The sequence below is a fragment of the Drosophila sulfurigaster genome, chromosome 3 (assembly GCF_023558435.1).
Source record: "Drosophila sulfurigaster albostrigata strain 15112-1811.04 chromosome 3, ASM2355843v2, whole genome shotgun sequence".
In the NCBI taxonomy this organism is placed as follows: domain Eukaryota; kingdom Metazoa; phylum Arthropoda; class Insecta; order Diptera; family Drosophilidae; genus Drosophila; species Drosophila sulfurigaster.
In genome coordinates this window covers 50,654,686-50,679,565 of record NC_084883.1, presented here as the reverse complement: position 1 = coordinate 50,679,565, position 24,880 = coordinate 50,654,686, and the positions used below count along the sequence as shown (strand labels likewise).

Genomic DNA, 24,880 nt, shown 5'->3' with positions numbered 1-24,880 from the left:
TGTTGGCTGGTTCTGTTACTTCTGCTTCTGCTTCTGCTTCTGCTGATGCCTTCGTCTTCACTTTAGCTATGCCTTGCAATTTGGTGGCGCTGCGACGTGGTTTTGCATTCAATTGCCAATTGTTTAATTGCCTTTCTTTCTGCAGCGTGCAGGTTCAGTGAACCGTTAAAATTCAATTTGCTAAATAGCTCGCACGTAATGCGGAAGTTGTTACTGTCTTCATGTTTATTCACGCCTCATTACAAAGTTCGTGTCTTAAGTCTTTCGTTTTGGGGCTGTGGGTCAGGAAGCAGAAATCCAAAAGCTGAACAACAAAACTCCCCTAACGGAAGCATGTTTAATAGCCATTAGCTGGATTAGCTACCGAGCTTAGCCAAAGCCGTTGAAATATCAATCAGCTGCTGTCCAGAGGTCAAGCCCCTAAGGGCTTCATGGCTTAAATCAATTTCAAACAAGCAACAGACAGTTGGCAGGTGGACAGCACTTTCGTTTTGCAGCAAGAAAAAAAAATAACAGCCCTGCGGCAAATGACTTGAACTGCACTTTAATCGCATCCGACAATAACTTAGTCAAGTTTGCTGCTGATTGAGCTGCAGCAACTTTTGCTCTATTGGTGGCCATTTTTCATTGTTTCGCTTTTGTGCTCTTTATTGCAATTGCTTTATCACTTCAAGGGGGGAATTAAAGACTTAAGTCTTTTAGGTATTTTTATGTTTTGGTTTTGCCTCTGCCTCAGGGCAGCAGCCGCACTTTCAATTGGCAATTTGAAACAGTTTTCTTCACACTTTCTTGGTAATCACAGTGCGAAAAACGGACTGCGTTTTCATTTCACGCAATTCAATGTTTTCCAACTGAACTGTTGTTCAGCTGTCTACGCACATTAAATTTATGTCCATTAAGCGTATTACCGCATCGCTGGAGTTTCATTTTATTGTCGAGTCATCAATCAGCAAATACGAGTACGAGTACCACACGAAGATTTCCATCTTCCGTTTTTCCATCTTCACAGGCCATAAAAAAACCCGCAATAACACAAGTTTGGCTAATTTGCAAATTACAAGCAACTATATTGCTATTATTGTAGTTGCCGCAGTCGAAAATTTCATCAGTTTGTCTGATTGATGTCTCAAGTTTTATGGCATAATGAGGAAAACGCCTCGCATCTTATTACATGTGAACTTTAACAGTGATTAACCAAAAACTTAACTTGTTAATACCCCACAACGATTGCCACTAACTGTTAATTATGCGCAAAGACAAGTTTTATTTGCGCTGTCTCTGAACTTAGCCAAATGCTTTAGCTAACACCTGTATTGCCTTCCGGTTTTTGCTATCCATCCAAGGTAATAAAAACTATACACACAAAAAAATATCTAATAATAATAATAAATTTAGTGTCGCATATAAAAATATTTTAATTATTTGTGTATATTGACTGCATTTTTACATTTCAATTAAAGTTCGTAACTTTTATTATTATTGCTGACTGAACAATCAAATTCAAGTTTATTAACGGTTCGTTTTTTTTATGGCCAGCTCAATAAGTTCAGCTCCAAATGGAACTTGTTGATGTTGCCAGAAGGCAGTAAATTGTTAAGCACCTAAGATACACACAGTGGCAACCTTTCTATGTGGTACATTACATATTGTTGCCAGATTGTTGGAAAAAGATCTCAAAATTTGCTGTTACGGTTTTTACTGAAAAATGATAAATAAAGAAAAACAAAACCAAAATTAAGTTTAATAAAATATAAGAAATGCATATAACGACTTCGATTTTGTAACTAAATTAAATATTATAGAACATTTTTTTGAAAAGAAATGAAACTATAGCAAACAGCTAAGTTTATCCTAATGGCCTTTTCTTAGTGATCGTTTGTATTTTCTGTATTGCAGATTATTGAAAATCTATAAATAAATCTCTATAGAAAACATTTTACAACAAAAAAATAATGAAATATAAAATTAAAACAATTAGATTAAATAATATATTTGTAAAAAAAATATACGAAGACAGGTTTACAGAATCGGGTGATATCATGGCCTTAGCGATCGCTTGAATTTTCTGTATTCTACGTAACTAAAAATCCATATTTATGGATTTATTATGTATTATCGCAAAATATGAGCAAGGAATGAAATTAGAAGAGTGAGAAAATGCCCGATTAAGATAGTACTAGTAATTTATTTAATTACTAATAATTTATTTAATTACTAATTGTACTATCTTAATCGGGCATTGTCTCATTCTAATTTCATTCCTTGCTCTTACTTATTATAATACTGTGAACTTATTTATTTAAATCATTTTCAAACTGAAAATCGTAATAAAACACAATCAATCGTATTTGGTGTAAATAATATAATTATTATATTTCTTGTGTTAAATTAATTTATTTGTACAATTATGTGTGTATTGCTATATCGATATCAATAAGATTAAAGCCTATGCAATAGGATAATAGACAAAAACTAAATCGTTTGTGTGTGTGTATGTGTGTGTGCTACGATAACGAAATCGGCTCAATTTGAAGATACATTTTTTAGATACAGACTAGAAGAACTAAGTGACTAATATCAACTAAGCACAAATAGCGCCAAATTTGTAATTAAAATACAATTCCTAAATGTTAAATCATAATAAACATTTGCAAAACAAATGCAAATCAAATATTTACAAAAGAGCTCTCAAAGCCGCTGGCAAAAACCGAAATCGAAACGCAACGAATCGAAACTAAAAAAAAAACAGGAAAATAAAGATACAAGATACAAATAATACTGCTCGACAAGCACGCGAATTTCGACATAGTTGTTGAAAATTGAAATTGCATTTGGAATGGATCGAGATGCAAAGGAGTTGTGTTGATGCTGATGCGGATGCCGATGCTGTGATGAACCTGATGTACTAGAGATTAGTTGGTGGGCAATGGCGACGTGGTGTGCAGATGAATGGTGATTTGGGGCTGGGAAGGGTGATTCAGTCAACGTCATATTTCGCATTCAAACTCTGAGATGCGGTGGTTGAAGTAGACAACGCCATGCTCGAGATCCTCACTGAATCCGCTCACATCCATGTAATCCGAGGCGGCCGAATCATCATCGACCCACTTGTGCAGCGAACGTGTGATCTCCAGTCGCGACTGTGCGAACGAGGGGCGCATATGCGGTTCCTTGTGCCAACAGCGCGACATTAGATTGTAGAACTCGTGGCGACTCTCTTTGGGCAGCTCCGGACGAAGTCCTTGCGGCACCCGGCGTATAACCTCGCGTCCCGTCAAATGGGAATACGGCGTGGAGCCTAGAAAACACAATAATTATAAGTAAAAGTTGAAACATTTTCACAAGACATTTCTCTACCCAGCGTGGCTATTTCCCAGAGCACAATGCCAAAGGCCCAGATGTCCGTTTCGGTGGTGAACATGTGGAACTGCAAGCTCTCCGGCGCCATCCAGCGTATGGGCAGCGCATGTCGCTTGCCAATGGTGTCGTGGCCATGCGACTTCTTCTCCGAGTGCGCCGCATCCTTTGAGCAATTGCCTGCAGCTGGTTGGCCAAAGGTGTGCTGCCAATGCTGCAGTATATAGCGACTGCCAAAGTCGAACTTGAACTTTTGTGCATTGCTGCGTAAGATGTCGTTGGCTGCATTCTTCTCCTGCTCCTTGCGCATGCGCTCTGCATCCAGATCAATGGACATGCCAAAATCACAGATCTTGCACATGCCATTGTGATCGAGCAAGACATTGCGTGCCGCCAGATCACGATGCACAATCTGTAAGAAGATAAGTGAAGTGAGTTAATAAATGAAAGTGATAGAGAGAACAAAAAGTAAACTTACTCTGCGTCCAGCTATATACTCCATGCCGCAGGCAATGTCTAGCGCAAATCCGGCTAGTGTGCGTGGAGAAAGTGGAGCCAAGCTACGTCCACCTGGCACTGAGGCAGGCAATATGTTTGTGGCACTGCGTGCGGCACGCAGCAAAGACAGCAAACGTCCTCGCATGGCATACTCCATGATTAGCATGTGAGGTTCTGAAATTGAGGAAGGGAATTAGTGAATTGTCATCACAATGTTGTGTTAAACCTACCGCTTTCAACGCAGGCACCTAGCAATGTAACTACATTCTGATGCGAGCCCAGTTTGCGCATAATGTTGGCCTCATCCTTGAGGCTCACTTGAGCGCTGCAAGCGCGTATTGTCTTCACGGCCACAATACGTGTGGCACCAAAATGTCCGCTCAGATCATCAGCCTCAGCTTTCCACACTTGCCCAAAGTTGCCCTCACCGAGCAGACTCTTTAAGCGAATGTTGCTGCGCTCAAACTCCTGATACTCGCTGGCCAGGGAAGTCTTGTCATCATAGCGATTGTGATTGGCATCACGTGACGGTTGCTGTTGTTGCTGCGATATGGACATGGGCATGGCCTGCTGATGATGATGATCTACCTCGTCTTCATCGAGTTCCAGCTGATATTTCGAGTCGACTTTCTTCACCGGACTTATTGGCTGCTGATCTGTGATGCAAACGTCAAAGACCTCGTCCTGCTTCGCCTGTCGTCGCACCATGTAATTGCGCACCAGATAGAGCACAATGGCCACTAGAGGAACCACGCCCACTGCCACCAGCACCAAAGTGATTAAATTCATGCGTCGCATGTCCAGCTTGGCATCACGTTCATCCGCAATTGCGGTGGAACTAATATCCGAAGGCGTTGATGTCGACGATTCCACAACGCCAATGAAAATGTTGCCTGGCAACGCAGATGGCGGTGCTGGTGCAGCTGTTGTGGGTCGTGGATTCACCGTGGAACGCACTGACGTCAGCACAGTGGTGCGCAGTATTTTCGAGTTCGAACTGGAGTCGGTGGTGGGGGAAAGTTGAGTGCGTGGCGTTGCTTCGCAGTTGGCGGTGCTGTTGCAGAAGATAATCAGATTGTTTTGATCCTCGATGTTGATCTCCTGCGTTAGCGATGGACCCAAGGCACGCAGTTTTTCGGTGTCCTCCTCAATGATGCTCTTCTGCTTGACAGTGCTGCTAGGGGCAGTTGTTGTGGTGCTGCCAGGTGTAGTGGTTGTTGTCGTTGTGGTTGTCGATGTGCTTGTGCTTCTGGTTGTCGAGGGAGTTGTCGATGTCGTTGTACTTGTGGTTTTCGAAGGAGTTGTCGTTGTGCTGCTTGTTGTGGTTGTTGATGTGGGCTGCGCAGTTGTGGTTGTCGTTGTGGATGAAGTGCTGCTTGGCTTCCTGGTGGTGCTAGTGGTCGCTGCTGTTGTTGTGGTGCTGGTTGTTGTGGTGCTCGTGCTGGTGCTGCTGCTGGTGGCACGCTCTGTTACCGACTCTGGTTGCATCTCCGGCAGCGCTTGCGCCACTGTGGTTTCCTCCTCGGCGCTCAGCACTGTGATGATCAGTGGTGTGGAGGAAGCCAATGGTTTGCTAGCCAAGCGACGCACAACCACAGGCTTGATCACTTCTGGTTCGCTTTCGAGTGGCTTCTGCTCCACAGAGCTCTCTACTTGAGCCGCAGTGGGTCGCCCCGAACCCAAGTAGCGTGTGCGACTGACGGGTGGTGTAGCTGCAACCGCTGGCGGTGGTGCAACGGCTGCCACACCACGCTCACGCATGTGATACTTGTAGCGACTGCGACTTCGCTCTACAGCTGTCAGCGGACGTCGCGTCGACACTGTGGGCTTGACCGTTGACTCCACTGCAGGCGCTGGCGTTGTGGTTGTGCTCTGCACCACCGACACCTCCAGCACACGTGGATGCTCGTTGTCGCCATCAGCTGCGGTGATTGTTAAAGCGCCCGGTTTCAGTGGCGGCAACTTGGCGCCGAAATACAAATAAGGCTGCAGCTCATCCTCGTCTTCGTCCTCCTCTTGCTCCAACGAAGTGGTTGCCAGTGTGACCGTAGCCGCTGGCTTGCCACGTCCACGCTGCTTGCTGCCAGGCGCTGACTTGGCACCGTCCGCTATGTGATTGAGAGTATCGTTCTGCTCCTTGGCAACCACAAAGAGGCCATGCGACGACTCATCGCTGAAGAGTATCTCGTTGGTATCACGTTCACCGGGAGCTGCTGGACTTGGTTTGCTTGGAGTGCGCAGCACCACCGTACTGCTGTTGCTATTCGCCATGGCCATGCGGGTAAAGTTGGCGCATTGTCGCATGCAACTCGCTGTGGTGCGACGCGTAAAGTTCTTGGTGCAGTTGCGTATGCAAACGGAACGCGGATCGCTCGGTGACTTCGAGGTGCTCTCCACAGCAGCTGCGGCGGGCGAAGTGGCACTGCGTCCAGTGGTGCCAATGCGTGTGCGAAAGCCACCACGATGTAGCGCAGAGCGTCGAGCAGCAAGCACATTCATCAGCTTGCGTTCACGCTCCTGAGCCGAGTTGTGCGGTGCAATCGAGGGGCGATTGCCACCCGCTGGGCGATAAGTGGTGGGCTTCTCGGCAACCACATCTGTAACGCAAAAGAAGAAGAATGGAATCAATAAGCGATACTTGTAAATTAAGTGGAGGTTAAACGCTGGCTTGTTCTGAGACAACGCGGCGTATACTTGATGCGGTGGCCGAAAATCGTGACGCGTATTGGGAAAACAAATCTTTTGGCGAATGGGAAAGATAAACAGTGCGTCAGCATTAAAAGCATTAAATCAACAGCGCAACTCGCACGAGGCGCAAAACTAGTTTTTGTTTTAGTTTTTTTTTTTTTTCTTAACTTTTAATGCTCGTCTGTCGTCTCTTTTTTGGGGCCATTAATCAGCAGCGGCAGCAAAGCGAGCGAGCGCGTTTTAGGTGCGTTTCTTAGCCTAGAAATTGTTGTTAGCCAACTGGTTCACAATTCGCTGTAGCCTCTCTTGACATGTCGCTATTTTGTTGCCCTGAGGCCGTAGCAAACAGCAACAGCAGCTGACTAATTAGTTTGACACACAAATTGGTGGCAAAGCTTTGATGTTCTTTCTGTGGGGCAGAACGCAGCTGCCGTTGTCGTTGCCGTTGCCATTGTTGCCTGCCACAACTGGGCATTGTGTGGTGTGTGTGGGGGCTTTTGGCCAAATCTGAATGCTGCCGCTGTTTGTTTGGGCCATGAATCATTGAAGCGATTATCAAGCCGAGGCTTGCACAATTGTTTAATTTTCACGTTGCCATTAAAACTGCCAAAACGACCGGCAAGAGCCAAACAATGTTAGCAACAACAAACACACACATACAATTTTGTACTCTGTGCCGTGCCGCTTGCTGTGGCTGTTGCTGTTTTTCACAAGCATTTAGTTCATTGGCTTGCAGTTTAGGCCAAGGTTAGCTCTGGCATCTCAAGCGCAGCGGCAGCGACTAGAACAAGCGACAAAACTAACTCTTTGCCTCTGCTTACGTCTTGGCTTTATCTCTGGCTTCTCCTTCGCTTTTTGGCCACTGCAGACGTCGCTTTGGGTTAAGGCTTGATTTTTATTTTAATTTTATTTTGAATTTTTTGGGCTTGGAGCTTATTGCTTGAGGCCTAAGTTCGAGCTTCGTTGACTCTTCCATTGACTGCACTCCACTTTGTGGGGCTGCCCATTTTTTAATGTAGCAACAACCACTGTGCGCCCCATTTGGGCGTCTCGTCACGTCGCCTCGCTGCCTTCAAACAGAACCCACAACAACAACAACAACTGCGACTACCATTTTTGCTCTGTGTTGCGAGACTCGGGCGTTTGCAGTGCTTCATTATTGTTGTACTCTGTGTTAAGGTAAGCTAACTTTGTCATACAGTTTATAATAATTTCCCTAAACAAGGAAAATAGAAAATAAACTGTAAAGTGTGAATTTAAAAGTGGTAGAGGAAAGACTAGATAATTTATTAACTATTCGCTGTAAGTCTATTTATAACAAATAAAATTGAAGATAAATAAAAGAAAAGGTAACAGCTAGATAAAAACGTTTGGTAAGAATATCAAATTAAGAATAATTTGTTTCTAAGTTTACGAAATACAATTGGAGAAGTATTATTATTTATTTAAGGAATATAAGAATAGGGAAATTCGAGATTTATATTGAGTCCATGATTAAATATATAACATTCATATTTATAGTACTGAAATATTTAAAAAAGCTTGGGAAATATATGAAAATCACAGAAACAAAGATAAGAATGCATCGCGTCAAATAAATATAAACAATATTGACTATGAAACTACAAAAAGAAATATAAAATTAAAACAAGAAAAAATAAATACTTCGAATATTTTCAATGAATCATTTCTTTTTAGAACCATTCATTCAACGAAAGAGTATTCAAGTTTTGCTAAATTTTCATTAAAATTTGCCTGAACAGATAAGGAGTCTTTGTTGTTGTTGTAGCTGCTTTGTTTAGCTCATTGTACATTGTTGTTGTTTCAGTTGCTGTTGCAGTCGAATCCACTTGGCCGCGCAACTTCTTGGCATTAGCTATGCTGCTGCTGTGTTATGGCCATCGCCGTCGTCGTCGTTGTTGTCGCTGTTTCTGTCTCTGCTCTTGGCATGCGTTGTGGAATTTTAATTTGATTTTGGTCATAGACACGATTTTGTTTTTGGGCTGCGACTGCACGAAGCGAACCAAAACGAAACCCAAAAATAACAAAATGGTCAACTAAGCAAGCAAAGACTTTGGAACGCTGTTTCAAAAGAATCCAACAACGATCTTATTTGGCAAATTTGGAATTCTGAGAAGCTTAAACTTAGCTAAGAGTGCTGCTTACATAATGCTCAAGCTAAATACTACTTGAGTAACAATAATAACGACAGCAGCAACCGACAGACAGACAGCACAAAAAAATACAAAAATACAGTAAGCAATAATGTACAAGTAAACAGACGTCAAGTTATTAATCTTCAGTTTGCGACAGCGTGACTAATGTCAATATTTGCTTAAAACTTATTGCCAGATATTTGGCTGTTTATGTGAAATTTAATTGCCAGCAATTTGGCCAGTCGCCTCACAATGGGCGAGCATTCTCTGTGGAGTGGAGTGAAGTTTAAGTTTGAGTTTGAGTTCTAAGCCAAATTGACAGCAGTGTCAGCTAATGAGCCTTCACTCGAGCTTCAGTTCACTTCCACAACTGAGCATCCAAGGCTCCCACGAGCCAGCCAAGCCAAGCTAGTTGGCTATCTTGCTGAGCTTTGGCCTTTGTTTTGGCCATTAATTGTGTATTTAAGCCGCCGCAACTATATAATATAATAATAGATGATGCCTGCTTTAATTACATTCGAATTGAATGCGAATTCAAGTATTTATAAATACTCAACGAAATGCTTTTTGGTTCGCCGTATTAGCGCTTGAATGAATCGCATGTCTTTTGTGGCTTAGAACTTTTAATTATAAATAAATTGCGCACACGAGTGGGTAGCCAAGTCATTGGCTAATTGACAGACTGACAAGCTGACAAACTGACTGACAACAGCGAGACACACACACACACTCACACACACAATCGCATTTGTACTTATTTAATGGTGTCGTATTTGATGTTATGAAATATTATACAATGAGCGGAAAATACGAACAAACAACAAAATGCGACAGCCAGCGCAGCTACCTGCGCCTATGACATTAATATCAATCATACGCAACGTTGCACATGGCATAATCAACAAAGACCGAACCGCATTTTGGGCTCAATTGGCCGAATGAAAAGCTGAAATAATTATAGGCAAAAAATAAGTGTGCTGAAAATATATTTAATTGTTATTTAAATTTCGCAGTATTAGCAGTATAATCAGCAAGCAAATAAATAATAATAAAACAAAGAAAATATGGAAAAATTTCTCAGAATTGTTTGCTAATGGAAAGTCTGTATTACGAGTTCAGACATTCACAGACTTTTTTGTTCTAACATTCACTGCCGCTGATGTGGCCTTGAAAACGTAAACATGTTGTTTCGCATTTGATTGCTTTTTGTTACATTTCTGCACAAACAATTGTGACTAATTGTGAATCATTTCCGCTAGCGCCCAAAAACCGCAACAACGTTTCAATAAAACGCTAAACGAGTTAAAGCTGAAAGAAAAACAAAAACAACAACAACAAAGCCAAGACACAACTTTCATTAATTCATTGGCACTAATTCACGCAGTGCAGAGCAACAGCAACAGCAGCAGCAGCTTCACTTTTGCTTTCTTGGCTTTGCGTTTTGCTTTTGGCCTGCTCATAAATACAATTTTTAAATGCCGCCTTGGCTTATAACAAAACTTTCTCCATGCGCGCTTTCGTTGCACTTTTTTTTTTTTCTTTATTGCAATTTCTTCATGTTTTCTTATTTATCTTGGTAGTTTTTTTTCATTTTTAGCGAATTGTTGTAGTTGTTGTTACTGCACCCTACAGCTTGGCTGCCCACGTTCATGGCTAAAACTTGTTTGCTGGGGAGAGACAGACATGCAACGGACACGTTTTGGTCGAGGCGATCGAAAGCATTTCTAATGTGAAATCGAAACATGCAACACACACAAAATACCAAAAGCAGCCAGCGGCAGCAAAGTGCCGCAAATTTGTGCAAGCATAACGTTGCAACAGCAACTAGCAACAGCAACCAGCAACAGGCAGCAGCAGCAACAACAGTAACAACTGCCAAACTTGGCAGTTCATGTGCGTGACATTTTGCCTTAACTGGAGTTAAAGTTGCAATTGCAGTCGGGAGTCATGGGCTGCCTTTATTTTTTTGTTTTTTGTAGGTGCAGTTAAATGCAGGAAATGCTGCAGACGACAGCTGCCGTGAGAAAGCAAAAGAAATGGCAAAGGTAAAAAATAAAGATGGAAAAAGCGAAAACATCATTGCGGATGTCAATGCGGAAATCGAGTAAAGTAAAGTTGTCGTGAAATGCCACTAAGTGTTGCACCCGCTGCTGCTGTGGATGCTGTGACTGCTTCCTGGTTAAAAAAAAAAAACTTAAGTTTAACCCTTGGCCGAGCGTTGAGCTCAAGAATTGGCGAACTGCGAACCGCGCACTACCTTAGTGACCTTTTGCGCAATCAGAAATGTGTTTCAGAGACTTTAGAAATGTATTTTTGTGCTTTAGTTTTATTTGTATACCCGCTACTTATAGGGTAGAAGGGTATTATAGCTGTGTGCCTTCTTGAAATGGAGAAAAACGTCTACTTAGTACGGGTCTTAGTTGCATTGACTGAAAATCTGGTATATTTTTTAATGTAGTACTGCATCAATATACTAAATATAGCCCTTTATATATTTTAGTATTTTTGCGGTATATTTATTTGGTATGTTTTAAGAATAATACCACACTGTTTTGCTTTTATTCATTATCTTACAGTTGAGCACACTCAATTGTAGCTTTCTTACTTGTTTTTATTATAGAATTTTGGCCATACGTTCAACGACGTCAACAACAATAACAACAACTGCAAGCATTGGATAATTGCAAAGTTCATTTTGTTTTAGATTTGTATGTGTTTCTTATTGTTGTTGTTAACTTTTTGTCTGCTGAGACCATTGTACGAGGTTTGGGGGCTTCCGTTTATTTGTTTGGCTTTGGCTTTACGAATTCAGTGCGAGTCGCTTGGCTCGGTCTGAAAATATTTTCAATAGGCTGCGTTGTTGTTTTTCTTGTTTTTTGTTGTTGTGCATTGAGGCGTTGCAAATGGTTGCTGCGGGGCGTGTCACATGTTCGTCATCATCAACAACATGAACAGCAACGATGTCGAGTAGCATCCAACGCTCCCATCAGCAGCTTGTTGCACAGTTTTACGCAATGCTCACAAAAAAAAAAAACTGAAACTGACTGATTTTTCAGTTGGATTTTTCGTCTGCAACAAACTTTGGCATCATTAGTTAGTTGGCCGCTTTCTTTTGTGCCCCAAAAAATTAGGGTCGTCTCCTCCCCCTCTCGACATCTGCCACTAACATCACCATTATCATCACGCTCAACTAAATCATGTAAGCTCAGGCCACTTACATAATGGCTCACGACTCTTTGGGTCAGCGCAGCTATGAGTTTAATTAATCACATAAAACATAATAACAACAACAACCACAACAACAACAACAACAGCCGTAAAAATGAAACGGAAAATTAGCCAAAACGTTGATGACAAAATGCTTGAGAGATTCCACGCTGGCGAAAAGTTCAATCAACCTCTGGTTGATCGTCTTTTGCTCGACGTTTTGATTAGTCGCATTTTGCAATGCAAACTGCAAACTAATGAAAATCAAAATTATAAACATTTTATGTAAACAACAAAACCAAAAAACCAAAACCAAAAAAATGCCAAAAACAAAACAAAAGCGAAACCGAAACTAAAACTGAAACCGAATTCGCCAACAGCTTTTTAATAGCCATGCCGTGTGGCCACCGCACCGCACACCGCAGACACACAAATTACGCGTTTATTTCCTTTTCCTTTATGCGGCCAGCGAAAACGACAAAACAGCCGCAAAATAATAACAACAAATTTTGTTTCAAATGAAAAATCACAGGCTGAAAGGTAGAAAAATTAAAACAAAACACACACAATTATTGCCAGCAAACACAATTAACCAAGGAAAGTAAACATAAGAAATAGTTATTAAAAAAAAATTGTGTGAGAAAACAAAAACAAAATACTTTTAAAGTTATATATGTATGTTTGTAATATTTTTCACATGGATAATAGTGATAAAACAAGACTTATAATTATAAGATGCACAATTTAAAAAAGAAACAAGATAAGCCACAGAAAGTCTTAAAGAAATGGAGTCAAATGATAAGTGAAACCTTCTAGTCAATTCATATTTGCGTGCTGAAAAGTTGAATGAAAACATTACTTTAAAAATATTCATTGTAAAAACACTTTACCCACGACAATAGTGATAAACAAATGCGATATGATTCAGCTGACAGTTGCATAAGAAAATAAGATTAAAAAGCAAAAGAAAACAATAAGATAAGCTATAGAAAGTTATAATTTATAAATTAAATCCCTTTGTCAAGCCATATTTGTATGCATGCAAATCTGAATGAGAAAATTAGAATGGGAAAATATGGATTCTACTATAATAGTGGAAAAAAACCCTACAATTCTGCTAAAATTACATGAGAAAACAACATAAAAATGTACAATTTAACAAAAACAACAATAAGATAAAGCAACTACAGAAAGTTGCAAAGAAATCAAAGATAAGTGTAACCCTCTAGTCAATCCATATTTATGACTATAAAGAGTTGGGTAAACAAACTTACTTTAAAAATACATATGGCAATAACAATTTATCTTCGATAAAACTGATAGAAAATTGAGCTACAATTCTGCTAAATGTTTAAAAAGAAAACAACAGCTTCTCAGCTTTTGCATGCACAAATTAACAACAGAAACAAAGCTACAGAAAGTTGCAAAGAAATTGGAGTAAAAAGATAAGTTAAACCCCACAAGTCAGTCCAAATTTTTAAATAAATATGGGAAAATACCAAAAGTAACTGTGGTAAAAGTTTTCAAATGCCAGTTATGCTATTAGCAAAATATTTACCATGTAGTTAAACTCCAAGCAAAGCGATATGTAAGTAAGCTGGGAAAGTCTGCTGACTTAAGCAAGACAAAGCAAGACAAATAATTCGACCTATAACTTTAACCACATTCAACTCTCAGCCTACTTTCATTTACAACAACAAAGTGCAGTGAAGAAATGAGTCGGAAAAGTACCACACGAACAACGAACACAAACTTGTATAAGTTGAAAAGCTGAGTCTTAAGCCTTCTATTTGTTTACGCATAGCAAAAACAATCTCTGCGCATAAAGAAAACATGCAGACGTTTTTTTTTTTTTTTTGGTTATTGAATATTTACTGCTTTTTGGGGTAAACATAAACAAAACACACGTAACGCGGTAGGCAGTGCACTACTCACTGATGTTTACACTCTGCCACAGTATTACGTATAGTTGTTTTCCCCCAGTACTTAAAAAGTGGTAACTGGGATTTTTTCTTATAGTTTTGTTGAAACAATGATTCATAATCATATGGTAGATGGTATATGGTATATGGTGTATATGGATATAGTGTGCTCGTATGTGTAGCAGCTACACCCACTTAAGTGCCGCCAAAAGCACAGCCTCAACTGCAAAAGTTGGCAATAGCTCAGCATATATGAGTTATAGATGCCGCCCACATTGCGCATACGCCAGGTAGTGCTGCAGTACTGCAGACGTTGCAAATGTTGCACACACACAGACACATACTTACACACACACATTGCACTTGGCAGCTAGTTTGTTGGTTGGTTGGTTGACTGGCTGACAGCGAGGCAGACCTGTTGCCTGTTGCCAGTTTGGCTTTTTGTTGACTTTTCTGATTTAGCGCAGCGCGCACAACGCTCTTCTTCGCGAAGCGAATGGCAGCCAACGCTTGAATACGCCTGGTAAATGTGTTGCGATTACGCAACGCAGCGCAACGCACATGAGCCAGCGACAGACTCAAAGACGAACAGGTAAACGTAATGAGCCAACAACAACAACAGCAAACAGCTCGAAAGAGCCACAAGACACACCAATATTGATATTTATGTTGAGGATTTTTGTATACCCGCTACGCGCTAGGGTAAAAGGGTATTATATGCAAGAGGCAAAAGGAGGCATCTCCAAAATGAACTGTGTATATGTATATGCACACCTGAAGGAGTATAAGAGTTAGAGCAATTTTTTTGTTGCTCGCAGAACAAATTCGCTTTAGATTAGTTAAGTCTTAGTTGCTTTGGGTGACAGTCTGGTATTTTACGTACTTTACTTTAAATATAATATAAAAGTATATTGCATACTTTAGACTATATTTTAATTATTGAAGTATATTAATATACCAAACATAGTACTTTTAGTATTTGATCGGTATATTATTTTGGTATAATTCGACAATAATACCACATTTTAAATTATGGTTTGGTACATTTTAGTATTTTTTGTCGGTATATTATTTTGGTATATTCTGAGAATAACAACGCATAATGATAATGGGCAGTAAAGTGTATTTTGTTAGATTTTGCACGCTATGCCATCTTTTGTATGCAATAGTATTTTAATATACCAAATGTCAGCATATTTTAGTATTTTCTCGGTCTATTAATTTGATGCACTGCAATGCTTTGCTCTTATTAAAAATATTCAGCCTAATGTGTTCTGGTATATTTTGCACTCTATGGTATATATTGAATGGAATAGTAAATCAATATACCAAACATTTCTTTAGTATATTTTAGTATTTTTGCGTTTTTAGTTTGGTATATTTTATCAATAATACTGCATAGTTTTGTTTTTATTAAAAATGGCTAACGGGTATCTCACGGTCGAGTGTCCAACACTCATCTTTAGCTTTCTCACTCGCTTAACCATCAACTGGCCAGTTTGGTTCAGTTAACCACAGCAACACCTACAACAGCAAGTCAGCGAACTTCGACTTCAACTGGAAGAGAACAGCTTTTATTTTTGTGTTTCTTTTTCTTTTTTGGCGTCATTTCGTAACATCCCAAAAAGCAATACACACACTATATATGCACATTCATCGCATCGGCTTTTGGCTTATACCGGCTAGACAGGGGGTCGCGCTTAGAGTTTTTTATTTAATGCGCATACATTAAAAATAATCAAAATGCATTAAACTTTTGTTTAGTTAGCAACCTGTTTATGTAATGTTCATGCGCAGAGCGACTTGCACTCCAAGTTTAAGCCAAGTTATGGCCACGCAAATGTGAGTGGGTAACACATACACAATTCAAATCATAATAATCACAATAGTAGTAAAGAAAAAAAAAGAGGCCCACAGTAAAGCCTCATGAATAAACATGCATAAATACATAATTTTTCAACAGTTTTTGTGTTGGGTTTTTTTTTATTTAAATATTTTTTTTTCGTATATTGTACCCAAAAATGTTTTGGGTGAAAATGCGTTTGTTACCTTGACAGCAGACGCTAGGCCTAGGCAAAGTCAGCAACAACATGGCCAACACTTGAGCAGCCACATGGCTAAGACAAAGCACAATTGACAATTGACAATTGACGCCCACAAACAAAAAAGAGTCACAGCACTAACTAAACGAATAATTGCTTATGAAAATACTTAATTGAAATAACAATTAAGAGCAAACATAAAAAGCCAAGCACACACACACTCATGGAGGGTCTAAAGTCTGAAGTCTATCGTGTATCGCGTATGGTTGGCTAAAGTTCACTTGCAACACATGAAAGGAAGGCTATTTGCGGCATGCCGAAGACATCCAAATTCAACATTTGTTTTCATTATGAAGAGCTGGCAAAACAATCTTCATATTAGACTCATAAATATCACACGAAATCTTGATCCAACTTTAACAATTCGAATGTTTCTATTTATTTTTTTTCTATTCGTATTTTAATATGCACTCGAAGACATTCGCTCTTTGCATATTCGTGTGTGCTTGGCCATCCCTAGATTAAAGATACTTGTCTTTAATAAATAGATTATTATTATTACAAAGTCACCGAAAGCACAAACAAAAAAAAAACACAAAAATAAATGAAATAATGAAATACAGAAACAACATGACCTCGCTCAGTTGATGGTTACGCTTCAGTTTTATGTAAATTCGCTTGACAAATCCAACCAAATGCAGTCAAAAAATATACATTTTTGCTATTTTTATTTTCGTGATTAAGTTGTTGGCGAAAAATTTTTGTTTACGGCCAATTGATTGCCAATTTTGGACCAGAAAAAAGGTCACACTATTTGGTGTCAAATTGCACAGCTTCGACAAGAAATAAATTTTGGTATAAAATAAAATTTATAAAGTGGATATTCCAATTAAAAAATTTGCATTTTAAAATTCAAAATAAAATTAAAATTAAACAATTTAAATATGAAAATCATTATCACTTCTTAAAACATCTTAATGCAATATAAGTGGATATTACAATCAACAAATCTGGTTGAGAAAATGTAAATTAAAATACATAAAAATAAATAAAATATGAAAATCATTATCACTTATTAAAACTTCTTAATGCAATAGAAGTGGCTATTATAATCAACAAATTTGGCTATTGTTATAGATGGGAAAATTTTAGTTAAAAATAAAAATAAACCATTTAAATTTGAAATTCATTCATTACTTACTAAATCAATAAAGCTTGATATGAAATATGAAAATCATTATCATTTCTTCATAAATCGGAAGCGGATATTATAATCAACACAAATTTGAATAAAATATAATGAAATTCAAATGCTGAAATATGAAAATCATTAATTTTTCTTAAATCTTCTTAATGCACTTGAATTGTCACGATTTTTCTTATCTCACTGATTGAGCTCTTGAGTTCAACTTCTGAGAGGATTTGAAGTCTTCTAATCTTGATTTCTCATGCTTTCTGCATAAATTAAAGTGGATAAGATCTTCAAGGCACGATATGTTTGTTGCAACCTTTGACTTATGACTTGCATGCCCCAAGTGGAGCAGCGTATTCAAACGAATCATATGAAATGGCAACCATCATGTTGACGACGGTTTTTCGGTCTTTCAAACGTCAAAGATTAGCCAATGCGAGTGTTTGTTTTTTTCGCTGTTCGCTGTGCTTGTTTGCTGAGGTGCTCGAGACGTTGTCTATGGCCTGTTGCCTCTTCTGCCGCACATTAAGCTGGCCAATTGTTTTTAGCTGACCAACAGAGCAAATGTTGGCAACTCGCAACTCTTGTTGCTCTGTTGCTGTGTTGCTATTGCATTGATAGTTATTGTTGTGTGTTGTGTGTTGTGTCTGCTGTCAGTTGGTCAATAATTGGCATAGATTTATTTCGGCTCGTTTGCAATTTGCTCACTAGGCCAATTTTCCCGCCGCAACGAAGAAAAAAGCGAAAATCATTTTCTGGGAGAGTTTTGCCAAAGGGGCGCAGTTGATGTACGACTATGTGCAACACTTGATTGTAGTTGTGTGTATCTGTGTTTGATAGATGGAAATACTTACCCACATCGCTGGGGTTCAAAATTTCTGCAGAATTGCCAGACAGCACTTGGCTTTCATTGTGTGGCTGTTGCTGTTGTTGCTGATGTTGTTGCTGCTGCACATTTTCCACAAGCTCTTCAGCGGTTTGCTGTTGCTGTTGCTGTCTAATTGCACCATTAGTTGCACTCGTTTGCGTTTCACTGGCTGTCGTCGTCGTTGTGGTTGTCGTTGTGGATGTCGCCTCTACCATCAACAATGCCAACAGCAAGAGCAACAACAACATGCCACAACCATGCCAAAATGATTCATTGCTTCGATGAATTTTCATCAACGACATCGTAACCGAAGCATATACCAAAAATATATGTTGCCAGTTGCCTGTTGTCAGTTGCTCTGTTTTTGGCTGCTCTTGTTGTTGTTGTTGTCTTTACTGATTTTCTATCTAGTCTCTGTCTCTATTGTTTGTTTCCACACTTTTCCACAATTGTTTGCCGAAGCTGCGTCGCAATGTGTGCGTCTTGCGGTTGCCGTTGCTGTTGCAGTTGCAGTTGCTGTTGTGGCTGTGGCCTCTTCCTCCTCCTGTTGCTGTTGTTGCGTGCAATAATTCAAGTCTTGCTGTCGACTTATCTGTGCGGCTGCCTTGGGAAATCGTACGCCTTCTTGTTGCTGCAAAATGTCGGAAATGTGAAAGAGAGTTTTGCATTAGTGAAAAGCTCGAACCCATTGCTTAGTAAAATTGCCAAACAATTCTGTTTAACAAACAAGCGCTGCCCAATAAAGAAAGCCTGTAAGTTTCACAATTTTCTGTTACCTGCATTTGGCGAATACTTTTGGAAATTCGCGCTCTGTAATTGGTTTGTCTTTAAACGTTTTTCTTTATAGACAGGCCAATGCTATGGCTTGGACAGCAGCAGCATCAGCAACAGCAACAGCAGCAACCATCGAAGCGTATCACATATGCGAACATATCATTATAAGTCACATTAAGTAAGAGTGATAACTGAGGTCGCTGTGCGTCGAGTCGGTTCAATAAAAATAATCCACAACACGCATACGCCCAGTCGTACAAGGCAGTTATAGCTTTATACGTAGCGTTAGCTTTATGGCAATGTGTGTCATTGCCTGTCGAGAAATCAATTAAACAAAAACAAAAATATAAAAAAATACAACACCAATTTATATACATAGTATTGTATATCCATAGACGCTTGAAGCCTCTTGCGCAAAATTACGTTGGCAATTTCACTTGGACTTTTCGATATTCGTATGCCGCATAAACAGTTAATAAAACGCAGGCGAAGCACGTGCGGGGAAGGTATGAAACTCGAGGCTTGAGGCTTGAGGGTGCGCCACCTTTAACGCCTCCGTTTACGTAATGTGCAACGCCAAAAATTATTAAAGCCGACAAAAATTAAATGGCCAATTGTCATGCAGATGAAGAGCTGGCCAAGCCGAAGAAGTCGTCGACGAAGTAGTCGAAAGCCCAAAGTTACCAAAACAGTTCTTCTTCATTAGCATTGGCGAAGAATCTATGGGCAATCTTTTACATTAATCAAAAGCCTTTCACAGCCATTGGCCAAAAAGGCAGAACGCAAAAGTTCAATGCACGCAAAAGAAACAGCAGATGAAGCGTTTCGGTTTTCGGATTTGTTTGTTGCTTTTGTTGCTGCATAGTTTGGCAGCTCTAATGATTAATTAACAAACAATAACAACAACCATTGAATAGATCGAGAAGATCAAGCAGGATGCTTGTTGTAAGAAAAGTCCAAGCGATTTGCATAACAGAAGCAGAAAGAGCCGCAAAAAGCGGGAGAAGAAAACAAAATTATATTTCATCTAACATAATATATAATTTGCGACTGTTGTTGTTAAGATTGTCTTGGTTATATTTGAGAATTATTAAATTTCAGCAATTTTTTGCTCATTAAAAACGCAAGGTTTAATTATAAGAAAGCCATTGACTCTGTTTTTTTTTTTTTTTTACATACATGCTCACGAATTTATTCTTGCTTGTTTTTTCTCCTAATTTGTTATAACATCAGCATTCTAAACTTAACAACAACGCGCAATAAGATTACAATAACAGAAACGCGCGGCTGTCGGCTTAGACCTTTTGGCCATGATTTGCGGCAAGCTTTTGTGTCATGTTTCGGGACTGGGAAACTTTATGAGCTGAAGCTCAATCAACGTCAAGCATCGACGAGAACGTAGAGCAGCAGAGTACAGAACATTTTCAAGTACCTGACAATTGGATGACTTTGAGTTTGGAATTAAATTCTCTGTTCTCTGTTCTCGATCTTCGATGTCGAGTTGTGTGTTTGTCTGATTTCGCTGACTTGATTAAGTGCTCCAAAGATGCCACACACACAAAAGCCGTGCGAAAGAATTTTTGTTGATTTTCAAACATCTTAAATACGCCCACAGGTTTTCATCATTTACTTTACGATTTCTGCTTGCTTGCTTTTTTTATGCTTTATTATCAATCTAGCCTAGCTGAAATCGGTATCTGTTATTGTATTGGAAACAATGGATTCGCAGCTGATTAAACATGCGAAATCGTGGGATGAGGCGGATAACAAATAGCGAAACAACAGGCAACAAACAAGCTCAACAAAACACGACACGATCACTAAATTGTTTATTTAATATCAATACAATTTTTATCAGTGAAGATCTTGGCACTTAAAATGTAAACAAGCTGTTGTAATCATTGAATTCCCACTGCACAATCCAATTTGACCAATGGAAAAATTATTTTTCAACTGGGATCACAAATATGTAGCTTGACGTCAACTCTCTCAAACGTTGTTGCATCTGTTATCGATAATTAGAAATGAAATCTGTGTCATAAATAAACAGAAATTCAATCCTTTTGCTTCCAGCGAACAAGACATTAAGACATTTAAATCAACAACAATTAATCCATTAATAAGCCATAAACTTATGTTCCCGACACTAAACAACATCTTATTGCAATGTTGATTGATCAATTCCGCAACTCAATGTGATCGATATATATGACTTTGTATGCGTTTCAAATGACAAAGACACGAGTTGGAGTGGGAATTATATGTGTGTGGAACGAATTACGTGATTTATTAGACAGCCTGGCAAGCAATTATTTGGGGAAGATGCCGAGGGAACCGGAAGACTTTTTGTAGAAGGAAATATGAAATTTATGAGCTGAGAAAATCTGGTTTTGCACATAGGAGGTGGACAGCAGTGATCGATGAGTGCTCTTAGAAAACCATCTATTGAAATAAAGTGGAATTATTTATTGGATTCTGCATATTAAAATCTGGGATTGTCTGAAAATGTACAAATCAATTAAGGCTCTTGAGAAATTCTAAGTAAATGAAGTGACAGTTTGGTTATTAGTCAACCTGGCAAACAATTTTATTCAGGAAGATGCCAAGGCAATCGGAAGACTGTTTTTAGAAGGAAATATGAAATTTATGAGGCGAGAAAATCTAGTTTTGCTCGTAGAAGGTGGGCGGCTGTGATCGATGAGTGCTATTAGAAAACTATCTATTGAAATAAAGCGGAATTATTTATTGGATTTCAGATACTGGATTATAGGATTGCCTGAAAATGTACAAATCAATTAAGTCTCTTGAGGAGTTCTAAGTAAATGAAGTGACAGTTTGATTAATTCCTATGATTTGTATTTGCATAGAAATTTCGTATACTCGGTACTTATAAGGTAGAAGGGTATTATAACTTTGTGCCTGCTTGAGGCGTCTATAATTATATTGCAGATAAGAATTGTTGAAGCTATTTAAGACACAATTTTAAATGGAAAAAGACGGCTGCTAATGTCGAGTCGGTATATTTTAAATTCTATGGTATATTTTCAATGTAGTAGTAAATCTATATACCAATAATATTAGTATATTTCAGTATTTTTTAGCATAATAATACCACATTATTTAGCTTATACTCAAAATAGTAAAAAACGGCTGCTGATATCGTGGTTTAGTAGGTCGGTTAATTTAGTATATTTGGTATTCTATCGATATACAGAAAATAGGCTTGTTCTCTACGGTATATTTTCAATGCAATAGTAAATAAATATATCAAAGACTTCGGTATAATTTAGTATTTCTTAGGTATATTTTATGAATAATACCGCACTGGTTTGCTCTTATTGAAAATAGGCAGCGGGTATCTCACAGTCGAGCACACTCGACTGCAGCTTTCTTACTTGTTTATCAGTTATTTTTAGCAACTTCCACAGAAAACGATGCTTGGGTTCTAGCATAACTGCACAACTCGGATTTCCCCCTTATAGTCGTGAGCTAATCTCGCAGTCGGTTGTATTTAATATGCAACTAATGTGCTTAGGAAGTAACTGTGCTGAAAACCCCAAGCACGTTTGTGGGTCTTAATTGTTGTTGCACATAAAAATCATCATGAAGAAGAATAATTATTAGAAAGCCAAAGCATTAGACGAGCGTATATCTAATTATAATCAGTTAATAGTGGCTGGCATATCTAATAAAAGACTGTGAAACGTAGACGGCGCCGACAAAAGGTTAGCTTGGCCAACAAGTTTCAATTAGACAGCGCTCGGAAAGCCTCTCAGAACTTGGCTAATTGCGCGAGAGAAAAAAAATATAGTTATTAAGCTCATAAGCAGCACATCAGCAATTAGAGGAATACACGTCAAAGGTTTTTTATATATTTTTTTTTAGCTTAGCTTGGAACCCACTGTGACTACAATCTACAAATTTGTCAGGCATGAAGGTGAATTTGAGTTTTTTGTGTGTGCTTAGACGTTTTTATATGATGTTGTTTTTTTTTTATTTTTAGTGTGCTTTAATTCCAAGCCACGCATGACAAAATCGACAGTGGCAGATGTCGTCAACTTCCTTTTTGAGTTGTGTGTTTTTTTGTGTACGTAATAAAATAATTATGAAGAATAAATATTAAGTAACTTGCGAGCGAGCCAAATCACCGACAATATTTTTCGCTTTTTTTTCGTCATAATATTCTACAAATAATGCATAATTTAGAAGAGGGAGTCCGACTACCGAGTTGAGTTGAGCTGAGCTTAGCTCAGCAATCGTGCAATACTCGTACAATTATTGACCCTGAACCCCATCATCAAACGTCTCACGAGTCGCGAAGTTGAGTCGCAGCACACGTAAGAATGTTCCATTGTTATATGTTTGCCGACAGAGAGAACTATAATTTGTATTGCATTTTTACACGTTTCGTTCTAATGAAAAACACATCAGTCACACATAGCTCAGCTGACAGACGCCGCACAAGTAATGCGCTTTCTGCGAAAGCATTCCGAATATCAAGTATACGTCATTAGTTGCACCCCAAGAAAAAGAAAAACAAAACTCCTTTCAAAATATAACCCATTTATTATCGCCCACTTTCCATGGCAGATACAAATTGATTGCGGCACTTTCCACAGTTTTTCCCAGTTAACAAATTGAATTTTTACCGCTGAATGGGAAAGTGAACATCAACAGCAACAGCAACAACATCGACAAATTGCCAACTTGTGCAATACAGTTTAAAAAGCACTGTGAATTTAATTTGCAAGCAATTTTGATTGAAAATGACAGTTAACGTGCCAGCGAGTCATTAAGCCAAATTCACAGTTTGCGGTCAAACAAAATGAGAGAAAAGTGCAAGTTAATAACAGAAGAAACAAAAAACGTTAATAATAATAATAATAATGAAGTAATCCAAGGAATTAAATTTTCTGTAGATGGCTTTTGAGGTTTGTCTCCAGCGCGTGGGTTGATCTCACTTTATTCTAAGGAATTTCTTGACGCGCCCGTGACTCAGGGGCGCAGCAGCTGAAACGTCTCGAAATGTTTATGGCCATAAGTAATAACAAAAGCATTTTGAACAAAACAAAAAAAAGCAACGCTCGCGTAATACCATTTAACTAATTAGTTCAGGCAAATAAAACACATGTAAACTTCTAGCTCGAGATGCAATCGAGATGCCTCCACACAACACACAGTTGTGATTCACAGTCGATGTTGCATAACGAACTTGCAACTTAATGCTCCACTGCCACTTGCAATGCAATTAAGCCTCATTGACAACGTTTTCCAACGGCCTGATGGCTCCGATGGTGTCCGGTTGCCGAGTGATCCGTTTACCGCTAAACAGTTTACCGCTGCTGCAGTTGCAGTTGTTAATAGCCAACCAATTGTTGATTTCTGATCTCTCCCTCTGCTTCTGCCTACTGTCTGCGGTCCGTATCCAATTGCCACCGTGTTATGGTTATGGTCAACTCAAATGGCCGGACAAACAACTTTTCAATTTCAATATATGTTCACACAGTTTTGTCAGTTAATGCATTCACTGCAGCTCGGTCGGCTCATGTTTACACGATTTATCATAAATTTATTTTTAAACTGTTCAACAAGTTGCCAACAATGCGGCTCGCTGACGATTGGCGCCTCCGGGGGGCGTGCCAGCCGCCCAATGTCTAATGAGCCTGACCTTTGCCCTTTGGCATCTCATTAGCAATGCTCCAGTTGTCCACAAAAACCAAAAAACTGAAAACCGGTGGCACTCTTTTGCTAGCAGTTTTGCCAACTGGCAAATTAGAATGCCCCGAGACAAGTCCACACACACAATCGAAGACAAGCAACAACAAAAAACTGGACCGTGCAGATTCGAAACGGAGGTCAGCCGGAAAAACATGAAAAATGCAGCGACTGCCGACGGACGCCATTAAAATGTTGTTGGCCATAAAAAATTAAAAACATATACAAAGCAACAATAATAATAAAAACAGCAACAACTGTAGATATAACAACAAATGCAAAACCTGTTTCAACGACAAGTGCAGCTGAGTCCATGCCCAATGCAGGTTGGACACATGGCCACAAAATGCAATCAGTGCGCAGCGCACAGTGGTCGAAGACTAATTGATGCTGATTAATGATTATGGAACTGCATTGGCATAGGCATAAATTAGTCTTCAATCAATACAATGTATGTTGTT

General features: G+C 39.1%; 1 protein-coding gene across 1 annotated transcript; it reads right to left on the bottom strand.

The window, feature by feature from the left end:
- Positions 1 to 2,353: 2,353 nt before the first annotated feature.
- LOC133840116 (mucin-2) lies at positions 2,354 to 23,056 on the bottom strand. The gene is made up of 6 exons (XM_062271777.1): positions 22,995 to 23,056; positions 17,917 to 18,320; positions 4,086 to 6,452; positions 3,836 to 4,029; positions 3,358 to 3,769; positions 2,354 to 3,298 (listed from the first exon to the last, which is right to left on the bottom strand). The coding sequence occupies exons 1-6, from the start codon at positions 23,054 to 23,056 to the stop codon at positions 2,988 to 2,990; spliced, it is 3,750 nt and encodes a 1,249-aa protein (XP_062127761.1). The 3' UTR covers positions 2,354 to 2,987.
- Between the last annotated feature and the right edge of the window lie 1,824 nt (positions 23,057 to 24,880).